This window comes from Mesoplodon mirus (assembly GCF_964341445.2).
Source record: "Mesoplodon mirus genome assembly, chromosome: 1".
Classification (NCBI taxonomy): domain Eukaryota; kingdom Metazoa; phylum Chordata; class Mammalia; order Artiodactyla; family Ziphiidae; genus Mesoplodon; species Mesoplodon mirus.
In genome coordinates, this window is record NC_138976.1 from 82,017,446 (window position 1) to 82,030,313 (window position 12,868).

The 12,868-nt window shown below is 39.5% G+C and overlaps 1 protein-coding gene across 1 annotated transcript in view; it reads left to right on the forward strand.

The window, feature by feature from the left end:
* Positions 1–440: 440 nt before the first annotated feature.
* The window catches only part of RORB (RAR related orphan receptor B), a 178,388-nt gene continuing 165,960 nt past the window's right edge, over positions 441–12,868 (forward strand). Inside the window, exon 1 of the mRNA XM_082628156.1 lies at positions 441–458. Coding sequence (XP_082484282.1) covers positions 452–458 — 7 coding nt within the window. The 5' untranslated portion in view covers positions 441–451. The remainder of the gene's footprint in view (positions 459–12,868) is intronic.

A 12,868-nucleotide genomic window follows, 5' to 3' on the forward strand; every position in this document is an offset into this window, starting at 1 on the left:
CTAACAAAACCACCACCAACTCCTCCTCCTGCTGCTGCCCTTCCTCCTCCTCCTCAGTCCAAGTGATCACAAAAGAAACCTTCTGAGCCGGAGGCGGTGGCATTTTTAAAAAGCAAGTACATTGGAGAGAAAGAAAAAAGAAAAACAAAAGCAAAACAAAACCCAGGCACCAGCCAGCCAGCACATTTTTTTCACCCCTCCTGAAAACAAACAAACAACCAAACAACCATCAAAACAGTCACCACCACCATCATCAAAACTGTTAACATAGCAGCGGCGGCAGCAAACGTCACCCTCCGGCCACGGCGTCCACCTAAAGGGATGGTTTTCTCGGCAGAGCAGCTCTTCGCCGACTACCTTCCTCACTCGTGCTGAGCGGGATTTTTGGGCTCTCCGGGGTTCGGGCTGGGAGCAGCTTCATGACTACGCGGAGCGGGAGAGCGGCTACACCATGCGAGGTAAGCGAGCCCGCAGGCACCGTGTCTCCCCGGTCCGGCCAACTCCAGCCAGATGGGCGATGGGGGAGGGGAGCGCACCCAGCCGAAGAGGAAAGAGGTTGGCGGGGCGCAGTTACTGAGTTCGTGTTCGCAGTTGGGCTGCAAATGGCCTGGGCGTAGAAAGTTGTGGGAAGGTGTTGATGCCTCTCAGGAGTTCTGGAAGGACACGGGAGGGCGCTTTTTGGAGAGGGGGACGACGCTAGTTGCTTCCTCCCAGTCCTTGTACTGTACCATTTTGGGATGTCACTCTCGGGTGCGGATGAGAACGCCGGTTGGAGGGAGAGCCAGGAGAAGTATGCCTCTGGGCAGAAGCCGCTAGAAGCGCCGGGCGCGCGGCGGTCGCCGGCCCGGGTTGGGCGCGCTGGGCGCACGGGCAGGCGGCCAGGCGGGTACACACACTCTTCAGGTTACGAGGCTCACCAGCGTCCAGGTCAACGGACAGTGTCCCTTCGTGGGAGTGGTAGGCAGAGGGGGCGGTGTCGTGGGACTAGACACAGATTCCGGGTTCGTCCCCTGAGCGCGTCCCTCGCGCCGGAGCTGCGCCCTGGCCAGGTCCGCGTGCCCGAGCCCGCGCGGCCCAGGGACGAGCGCCACCCTGAAAAAGTTGTGCAGAGAAAGTTCCAGAGGATAAAAGCCCGCGCTACCCGCGGCGGGGAAGGCTCCTTTGTCAAAGGGCCGCTGCGGGAGGCGGTGCTGGGTGAACCTTCGGGCCAGGACCCCCAGCGGCGACTGCGGTGGCAGGTCCCCTGGGCTAGCTGGCGGCGGTGGGGTGACGCTCCGGGGACAGGGGCAACACACTTGTTCCGGCTGCACTTTGGGCTGCCCGGGCGGATGGCCTGGCCTGCTTTAGGGAATCACTTGATCCGTCTCCTCCCCTGCGGTGCCAGGACCTTCACGTTTCCTGCGCGCTGTGCCCAGAGCCGCTTTCCTCCGCTGTCTGCTTGGCCACAACTTCACTCTTCTCTCGGAGAGCGGGCCGGGTGCCCGCGTGCCATGGGGATAAGTGCGAGCCTCGGAGCACCCGCCGCCCCACACTCCCCAGTGTTTCTTTCTAGCCATTCTGCGTTTCTTGCGGTGGGGCGGGGGCGGGGGCTCTCCTCTCCTCCTCGTCTGTCCCTCTGGGTCCTGGCAACAGAAAGGTGGAAACTTTGGCCAGCTCCAGACCTTCCTACATCCCCGAGCCCGCGTGACAGGTGGACTAGCCAAGAAGAACTTGGGAGAGTTGGGCTGCAAACACTCATCGCCTTCCACTCGGCTGTGTTCACCTCCCATCCACATTCCCAAAACCTCTTGAGGAGCGTCGGGATGGGGTATCGGGCATGTTCCCCCTGCTCCGCTCGAAGTGAATCCCGAGCCTGGACGCTAGAGCAGAGACTGGGTTAGCCAGCTAGGCGCTGGGACGTGGCAAGAAAGGGAAGGAGGAGGAGGAACAGAGAGGCCGTCCATGGAGGTGGGTGGGAGGGAGGTAGCTGAAGCTAAGGGACAGAGACTTCCTGGTGAAATGGTTTGATTGACCCGCATACTGGTAGTGGGGGCCCCGGGAGTGCGAGCTGGTTCCAGTTCAGTGTCCCGGTTGGGGGATTGGTCACATGCTCCACTGCCCAAATTCTTTCAGGAAACTATACTTGGGTAATTGGCGAGTGCAGAACCTTTAAGTAAAGGACGCCCTAGTCTTTGTTTTTGTTGTTCTGTCCCGTCTCACCACCATCCTCTCTCCTTTCAGTTTCCCCTGCTCCTCTCTGGGGTAGCCAGTTCGTCCAACCCCTACTTCTCCCTTTCCAATCAGTATTCCTCCCGTGGCTGAGCTCTTATGTTCTGAAGGTCTGAAACCATGCGCCACGTCAGTTCCAACCGGGCACTAGGGCCTGGGGCCAAAAGCCACTCACTCTCCCCTTAAATTGTAGAAAACAGAGGAGTGTGGGACAAGAGTGGGTTGTAGCTTGATCGCACTGCTCCTGAAGGAGCAGTTTGCTAGCGACAGTCCAGATTCGCCAAGGCGCCCACTTCGGGGACTCGAGAAGCTTGACGCCAGGTGCTGCCTCTTACCTTGAGAAAGAAGTTGAAGCTTACTCTCCCCCCATCACCCCACAGTCCCAGAGGGTTCTAACTTAAGACAGCTCTCAGGGGGCCTGGGGGAACGCTCTGTAGAAAAATCAACCTTAAAAGGTGGCGGAGTCCTCTCTACCTCCTGGGCTCTCCGTTCTTGACCCTTTACTGTCCCTCCTCTGCCATCTCTGCGCGTTTCCTACAGACCGTGCCCTTCCGCGTCATTAGAGGTGATTGTATAAGGATGGAGAAAAGGTCCAGGCTACTCAGACGTCTTACGAGAGTCAGGGGTTGAACTTGAGTGTGAACTTGAGAAGTGAGAGCGGAAACGAATCAACTTTCTCTTGTACCTGGGCTACTAAGCAGTCTATATTGGGGGAGGGGGCAGTTTTTGAACTCAGCTTTACAGTGCGAGCTCCCTTTCCCCCTACACACCACACACGCGCGCATGCACACACGCGCGCGCACACACACACGTCCCCCATCCCCGGGTGGTCCCAGTCTGTTATTCAGCCTCGGTTCCAAGGTTTGCATTTGGCAACTCTACTGGGTCAGGGCACTTGGCACAATGCAAAGTTGGTCCAGGATCGAGTGGTCGCCCTGGGGACCAACACAGTAAACCCACCCCCCGACTGCCGGCCTCCACCCCGCCCCCGCCAGGTCTAGGATAGTTAAGAGACTTTATCCCGAGGGAAGCTCTGGGGTAAGAAAGGGGTTAAGAGGCTCTGATCCTTAGGTCATTGTCCTACCCCACGGCTGAACTGAGTCGGTCCCCAGCGCTACGGCTTACTCGGGGCTGGCCTGGGGCGGAGAAGGGTGTATTTGGTGGCGCACAAAGCCTTTCACCCTTTGTCTGCTACAGAGTACCTACCACATGAGGTCTAAAGATGCTACTTCGTAGATTGCATTGCTGAAAAGGATAACTTATGAATGCGGAAGGGAGGACTTTTAATTGGGTCCGTCCATAGGTGAGAAACAAGTGAGCCGAGGTGTGGATTTCAAGACTCCTTCCTGGGAAGCCTGCTAGCTGTTTATTACACAGGAGCACCGAAATGGTCGGATTTTTCACCCTGCCTCCGCAGAATACCCTGCTTCCAAAAACAGGGGCACAGATGTCGTCGCAATCAATAGGTGATTGTGGCTCCGGCGGATTAGAAATCTGGTTTTATCCTTGCTGTAAACAAGGATGGGGCTTGGCTTTTCCAAAGTCCGGTTTTCATCTATTATTTTCAGGTAGTTAATTTTTATGAACTGCTAACTTCAGAAAAGAAGCGGCTTGCTCTCAGAGCTATGGCAAACCTTGGGAAGTCTGGAGCTCTGAATGTCCTGACGGCCAGGCCTTTAAATTTCCTAAACCTGTTCTAGATCTTAATTTCTTCCAAAAATTACAATTAAATATTTCTAACCAACATTCCACCTCCCACAATTAAAAAACATTGGTGGAAGGACATCCCTGTCAGTAGTCATTAGTAATTGTTCACTACATAATTATCAGTAAGCTGTCTTTATAATCCAAGAAAAGTAAACATTCAAACAGTTCAAAGAAAAATCCTAAAGCTATATTTCAAGTATTGTTGAAAAAATATATAGCCAGAAAATTGTTTTTCTTAGGTGGTTACATCTTGGGACTCTCTCCTCCCCCACTCTCAACATCCTGAGTGAATTTGTAACAAGTATTTTAACACAGAAGGGCGTGACATCCTGGACTTCCGGTATACACATTAGTACCATCAAGGCTTTTAACTTTTCTATATTTTCAGATAATCAGGAATTGGGAAACCAGGATGGAAACAGAAAGGGAGAACTTTGAGCAGCAGGCTTCATAAACATGGGAGATACAAGATTAAAACTCCTTTGTAGCGTTCATTTAAAACTCACAAGTCCTGGATTTTCCATCAACAGCAGTATAATTTGCTGTACTGTTTAGAAAAACCTTAAAGGATTTCTTGCATCATTATTAAAGGGGTTTATGTGAAGTTTAACATAACTAACACGTTTATTTTATATTCAATCAGAAGAAATGTCCACATTTAGTTATTTTGGTAACAATTTGTTAGACACTAACTATTTACAACCATAAAAGCAACTATTCATGTGTGTATGCAATACAAATACACTGTATTTTAAATTTACATGTATCATACTCATGAAACCTAATTTTACAACAGCAAAAATTTTCCAACATGAAGAAAATATTAAGTTTCAGGGTTGGTCTTCGTGAACATGACATTCCAGCTGTGTAATAATTCCTACTTTTTTTTCCCCCCTAAAAGTAGCATATACAGAATAGTCACTAGGATTTTAAATGATTCAATACAGGCAGTTTTCCTAGATAAAAAGACAAGTAAAACTTTTTTTCAGCTTTATGTAGTTTTTATACTTTTTGATACAATAGTGTTAAGAAATAAAAGTGTGAATCACAAGGCATTAACTAGATTTTTTCACTGCTATGAATAACATACCTCTTATTTAAAGTACATATTATAGCATTCAATTAATACAGAGTTAAAAATATTCTAGTAAATTATTAAATTTTAAAATTCTTTATATGAGGGTCTGCTGGTGTTCTGCAAATTTGTAAATAAAGTGAGGTTTTAAATTGTGAACAGTAACATCAGTGCCACTGTACCTTGGAGAAATCTAAGCCTTACAGGTAATTATATGAAGATATAGGAAAATTAATGCCAAAGTTAAAACCATCAAATTTTAGCCCGATTAAAACATATCAAAAGTTATGAACACATACGTGATTAGTGCAAATTTATTAGTGATTGAGATGACTTAAAATATATATATTTTTTTCATTCTAGTATTATGATGAGAATTTCCTAAGACTAAATCATTTCTGTGTGTCTTCCATAAAGACAAAAACAGGCTTTAAATTATATTGCCATTAATTCTATGTAATTGACATTAACAAAGCATTTTATTGTGAAGTTAAAATATACAGAAAATTAAATATTAGGAATGGAAATTTTGCTTAATAATTAATATAAGGTTTTTTAAATCCTAGATATAGTTTTACTATTCCAACCATTCTTACATAAAGGACAGAAATTAAGTAGACAAATGAAATAAATCTTTTGTAATGTAATGCATAATGACCTTTGATAAAATGAGCACTCTACACATAAAGTATTATTTCTGTAACTTTGTAATCATCTTCCAATTACAGCTTCGTGCAAATATTTATCTTACTTTGACTAGAATCTGTGACTTAACAGAATCCCTAGCAGATAATAGCAGTCTTTGGAGGCGTCTGTTGATACACACTGATACACAATATGTATATGTATGTGCCTATAACCACCCACTCAGAGAAGAAGAATGAATATTTGAGAGAGAAAATCATTCTTATCTTTGCTTTCACAATCCACACTTCCAAATTCAAACATATATAGAGAAACAGAAGCAACTTTCCAGAGCCTTCAAAAAGAAGAAATGAATACATGTGGTACTTTAGTCACATTAAAACAAAACAGAACAAAACAAACAAACAAAAAAACTGTTAATAGCATTTATTTATAAATAATCTACACAAAACTCCATTATACTACCTAATGATAATTAGAGGGAAAAAGAATCAAAGAATTTAGGACTGCCAAGTAAATAAAATATTCCCTCTCAAATTAAGCAACAAATTCATAGATAACAAGGCTTATGCCATGAATTTGAAGGATGTCTCCTTTGTAGCAAAAGACAAAGGGAGCATAGAGGAATAAATATTGATTGAACTAATCATCTGATGAATAGAAATGAGATTTACCAGTGCGCCAATATAATAGGCTATGTTAACTAGTTCTTTCATAGCGCATATGCTGTCCTTTCAACCCCTGACCCCATCCATTTCAGTTCTTAATGAGGGAAACCACAGGTGTTATAACGGCATTTATAGAGAATCAAGCTAAATATAATAACCATGTGGTTAACTAGTGGCAGTGGGGAGTGGGTTCTTATGAAAGGAAATATTGAGATCGTAGCGTCACAAACAAAATTATTATGCATTGCAAAGCACTTAGAATTTTGGCTTCCTCTGTTCACCTTTAAAATATATCTATGTGGCCATCAATATTTCAAGTCTTAGATTTGTTGTCTGCAACAAATAATAAGTGCAATTTCATTAGTGGTTATCTGGGGAGTTAAAAATAATATTCAAAGTATATTTTATCTGCATTGTGTAATACCTTGCATAGCAAGCATTTAAAACATTTAAAAATAACTCTTAAAAGGTATAGTGTTTTCTATTAAATGTAATATGCATTTTTCTTGGTTAGTCCTTATTTTATAACTATTAGAAATAGAATTTACTTTATGATAATTATTACAACGTTATGGTAAACTTTGTTTTAAAATTCAATTAGGATGTCTTGGCTTAGGCATGTTCCTACAGAGGTCAAAATAAACATGTTACCTCTTGCCAAAACATGAAACTAAAAACTCGTTCAAAAACCTGTTCTTATAAAAGAACATAGGTAATTTGCTTTGACTTAAGCGTGTTCACCTCTGCATGTGAATATTTTATTAACTGGGTGGGTATGCTGACTTTGTAAATTACTTAACTAAAAAGGGTATTTATTGGTGTCATTTTTTGTGTGTGATTAGTTTTCATATCATGTGGCCCTGGGTTATATTTCTCAAATTCAGTGGAATTACAGACATCAGCAAAAAAAAAAAAAAAAAAAAAGAGAGAGAGAGAGGTGGGGACAAATAATCTGGTTGATTACCAAATTATGTTTTCTGTTACTAGCCTGCTTATTGCTTTGTACTCATGTAAACCCAATATCCTGGTACCGTGGGACATATGAAAGATTTGGAATGCTTAAAGAAAACTTACATAGATTTTTATTTCATAGTAAAGCTTTTTTCCCAGTGAATGTTGTGACAAGTCAATTTTAAATTATATTTTAAAATTTTTTCATATGACTGTCCAATAAAGCAGCCTTCTTTAAAAACTGTCACAACATTACCTGCATCTTATTAGGATTATATTGTAATCATGGGACAATAGCAGATATACAGTATTTTAATATTGAATTAGAAGTACAAAAGGTCCTCTCTGAATTGGGGCACCAAGTTATCCTTTAAAAAAGAAACAGCAAAAGCTTTTTAAAAAGGCCTTGGCATTTGTAATCATTACTTAGCATGGAATAAATGAGTATTACTGGCTGCAATAAAAAGTAGAATATTATTTTATCTTAATCTTCTGACTAGTTTTTTAAAATATCATTTTTAAATAAAAATTTCTCTCCCTATTTGGAACCAACCAAGCTTGATTCTCCCCTGTTCTGAAAACTTTGTCAAACTCATTGATCATCTCATTTCTAGGAGTCCAAATTAAGATATCCTCTCAAGAATGGGAATAAGACCATCTTCCTGAATATTTCAATTTTCAATTTTAATTTTAAAAGGGACAGACACAAAGATTTCATCTTCTGCAGCCACGTATATACTAATAGAAATGTATGTGACTCACATTCATTTATCCATGATTTATTGAGCATCTAGTCAAAGTGAGGCACAAAACTGAGCCCTAAGGATGCCCAAGTTGATAAAACATTAGACAACTGGTGAGGTCAAAGCTATGATCAAAGTGAGAGTAGAACAGAATACAGTAGGGATGCTATCAGAACATCAGAGTAGCTCTCACAGGGGAAGTGATGTTTGAGATGGGCCTCTAAGGACGCATAGAAGTCTGTCTTTTGGTTAATTTATTCATTATAAATGAGGTTTATTAAATTATTGTTTCTTGTATTCCACAGTTGCCTTTTATAGTAGGTGCTAGATGAAATTTAGTTTATGGAAGTAGAACTGTTCCAAAAAGAACATATCCTGATGTAGAATAACTAGTAGTATTGTTCCCAAATAAAACTCTTACTAGTAAAATAATTTACAAGTGACAATTTAAAAAAGAAAGCTCTAAAGTAATTCTTAAATTACAAAAAGAAAATGTACAGGATTAGACAAATATCAGAGTGGGGAAGAATGTAACTTGCAAAAAAAGAATCACTAGGAAAAAAAAAATAGGAAAATACAATGTTCTTATACATTTGTTTTTATAAGAGAAATTCTTATCTTTGTAAAATAAGGAATAAGTACATGGCTGATATATATTGAGCTTCATTTTCTTTAACATTTAAGGCATTACCTGAAAATAGTGATATCTGCTCTAGAGAGTATCTTAGATTACTAGATATCAGAAAGAATAAAATCCATTGAAGTAATAGGGCATGTCGGCAGTGTCTGAGGGCAATAGTGATATTCCTCAAACTTTTCCATTTCAAGAACTTAGATGTAAGATTGAACTCTGAAAATTAAACTATAAAATCAACAGATAATAGTCTTGCTGACTTTTGAGTTATTCTCTCCCTTAAGCATATTTAAAGATGGAGAAATCCTGGACTCCTAGGCAGTAACAGAAATGTGAGTGTGAGAAGCAACTATTGGCCATATCCATCCTAGCACTATCTATCTATAGGTAAATCACTGATTAAGCTTAAAAAAAAGTATCTACTGCAATTCGCAAGTAGGCTCTTCATTTTGAAGTGATAATTCGACTTTCTGGTCTTATACATTAGCTCTTGTGAGCTTAGTTAACTTGAATCCTCATACTAAGGTCTAATCTACTCTGAAACACTGATGAGATCAAGTTTCTGAGCCTACAAAACTGAAAACCGGACCCTAGACTGGGGAGAATTCACAAAGGTGAATGTCACCATTTGAGACTTCCAGGCAGCCAAATCACCACTCTTGATCATAACCCTCTGCATTAGCATAAACCTCATCTTCAAATTTCTACACAGTGAGCAAGGCCACATAGTCATACATTTTCAGTCTTGAAAAATAGGTACATTTTTTTAAAGTGCAGATTATTAATTGGAATTTATTAGACTAAGGAATGGTACTTTTTTGTTGTTGCAACATATCCTGATAACATAATGGCTACTGTACTTAATCTATTTACTTCATGGAACTGGAAGAATTCAAGAAGTGGCTGACTGACCCCATTTTTTGAGGCTTTTCTAAAAAGGTGAAAAATTCGAAGAGAGGGCACAGAACGGCCCCTCTAACTTTTAGGAGCTTTGACTGAACAGTTATTAAATAAGGCAACTGGTTTTCTGGACACTCCCTCCCTCGCTTCTTTTTTTTTTTATATTTAAAATATTTTAATTTATCTGTACCGTTATATTTAGACATCAGAATACAGTACTCAGCTTCAGACCTAGTTAGGTTATCAGGTTAAACTGAAAAGTATATTTGTTGACAGTGCTTTCTATTTCAAAAGGTGAATATAATACAAAACAAAAGAAAAACAAAACTAAGATTAGTATCAAGTAGAAGTATGAAATGGGAGTTATTTTTCTGAAAAATGACATTGAAATGATATTACAATCTGTGATTCCATTCCTAACTCTGGAATAAAATCTGGCCTGTCATGTGATCGGTCACACCATTTATCTGAGCTTAAAATCAAATTTCTCTAAGTTTAGGTGATAATAAAAGGACTGTAAAAGGACAGTGATATCATCAGATTGGTCAGAAACTGCAGTTAGTTAAAACACAAAAATCAACAACAAGAAAAAGCAGCCTTTAGCGAACTCTGAAAACCAAGAACATTTTAGCTTATATCTGCCTCCCTCACTTCTTATTGTGGTTTCTCTGGTGCTCATCTCTGGCATCATATGTTATATGACAGTGGACACATATACCCACTTCATGTTATGCCTGGGCCAGTGTGCTTTTCTTGGTGGTAAATATAGATTGAACCTTTGGAGAACAGTGGTTTACTTGAATGCCATATGTAATATGAATCTAGATTTTTTTACTCTGGCTTTTATGGAAATACGTTTACTAAGTAAACACTAAACCACTATTTGATCTTTCCCTTAAAAAGGCTATTTAAAGACGGTCTTGTTAAATAGGATCAGAATGTGTTCTTGCCTATAATTGATTCTGAGGATATGAAATTCAAACAGTAGCACTATTTTTATTTGCCTGAATAGTGAAATGAAAATAATTGAAACTATTTATCAAACCACATTTAAAATGTTTAATTTCACGTGTCCAAGGAATGGATCGCACAAGTGCTTCATATGGGTTCCGTAACACTGGATTAGCATAAAAACCCATATTCCAAGTTGCCCAAGTAAAAGTTTCATTATAGAGCTTGAGCCAGAATGAACACTCCAATCATAGTTTACCATCCAGCAGCTGCTGGCTGCTAGATTCCAGAATCAAACAGTAATGTGCAAGCTTAAAGAACTCAGGCATGTTCAGTTTCTAATGAGTAACTGGCTATCCTTATCATTGTCAAGTCAAATAATAAAATTATTACATACAGCATTTCCTATTAACTTGTACATAAGTTGTTCCTGGCACATAGCAAAGGGATTAGACTTTTTTTCTTTTTAAGAAGAAACCTTGTTCCAAATTTCCACAGTTGTTGAATATGAGCAAATGCCACACAGTCTGATTTGAAAAGAGGAACATTTGTTCGGGAAAAACACATCGTATCATTAAGGTGCAGTGCTTCTTGACGATAATTGTTTTAATATTTTGGATAAATTCATTTAGAAATTTTTAGGGTCCTATACTATTCATCAGTTTGCTCTAAAATTAAATTTAAAACAAATGGCCCAATATTCTGTTTTTTTTCTTTTAAATGCTGACTACTTTTAAAAGGCAATCCTAAGCACTTTCACCCTTGCATGTATATTTTCATTCCTGTCATTTGAAAAAAAAAAAAGCTAAGTACCAAAGGAACAGGGCTTTTGGAGTATCTTTCCAAAGACAGCTCAGAAATATCAATAATAAGAATGCTAATAAGGTAGCATTAATACCCTTCCAATTGTGTTTTTGTTTTATTTTGTTCTGTTAACTAATATCACTATAAGTCATTTCTGGATGCCACCCGTGTCACAATAAATTAAAGTTTATTTGATTGGTTTTAGAAAGTGTTGTTTTGTATTGAAATAAATTAATTCTGAAATTTTTTCCACCGAAATTTCATTAATGATTTCTCAAAGGTTACCTAACATGGTTGACATGAGTGTTGATTTAGAGTCAGAGATAGACTTTCTTTTATCATAATACAATGATCAAAAAGTAAAAGAAAATATGTGACAGAGTTGTAGGTGACACTCCCAATAGTGGATCAGGTTTAAATATGATTCAGCAAATCCTGATTATTGAGTACTTACAATGTATAAGAAGCGATGCCCTCTAAGATAACAGTCTCAGGCACAACAAAAGCGGTTTTCTTATAAAATTCCTAAAGAATTTCTTAGATAATCTTTGTTTCATTTGAATTTCTGAAATGTCCAGTGTTGATTATACCCCTTTTTCTAAATATGAAAATATATGATTTGTCCATAATTATTTGTTAAAAGAAGTTGAGACCAGAGTTTGACTTCAGTCAAGGGCTTTTGACTGAGTCCAGTTCTATTTTCATTACTCTGTGCTTTCTCTCTTAGGCTGTGCTGTACTATTTTTTGCCATCCCTGTACCCACAGCAGACATCATTCATCAATTATGGCATTAATACTTGCTAAGTCCAGATGCAACTTGTACTACCATTTGACCAGTATTGGCCCTCAAGATAAAACTTGGTACCCAAACTCTCATGAGTGTTTTGGCCATATAAAGAATACATATTAATATAGTAAAACTATATATTTCATCCAATCACAGGATCCTCTTGGACAAACCATAGTTCTCCACAGTTTTCACTCCTAAAATAATGATCATGACATTTACCAATCTCAGGAAAAATTAAAATAAGTATTATGGAAACATCTACAGATTCTGAATGGAAACTATCCAGTAACAATAATAGCAAAGTCAAAGTATATATAGTAAAAATTTTTGTGAACATAATTATTGCCTTGAAGATTCTGAAATTTAATTTCATAAATTTAAATATGTCTCCTTTGACAGAGATTTCATATTTTTAGTGAAATTACATATTTATAGATGTTTCCTCCACTAAGATCCTAACCTAGCTGCCTCTAATTTAAGGAAAGAAACAACTTTATGGGTAGCTCTAAAGACTGTTTATGTCTAAATATGAAATTCCTTTTTATTCAGTAATCAACATGCACTTGCCTAATAGTTTATGTTAATTCACTCATTTGTCCCTCAGCTTGTCAATTCTCTCCTCTGGTTTTTATGTTTGTTAAGAGGAGGGTTATCTATCTTTGGCCATAAGCATTTCAAACAAAGTAATGGGTTGAATAGCCAAACATACCACCATTTATCTGAGTTTAATTAATTTTGTCTGATTGATTGGCTGGAATTGAAAGTCTCAGCAGTACACCATTTATATCAAA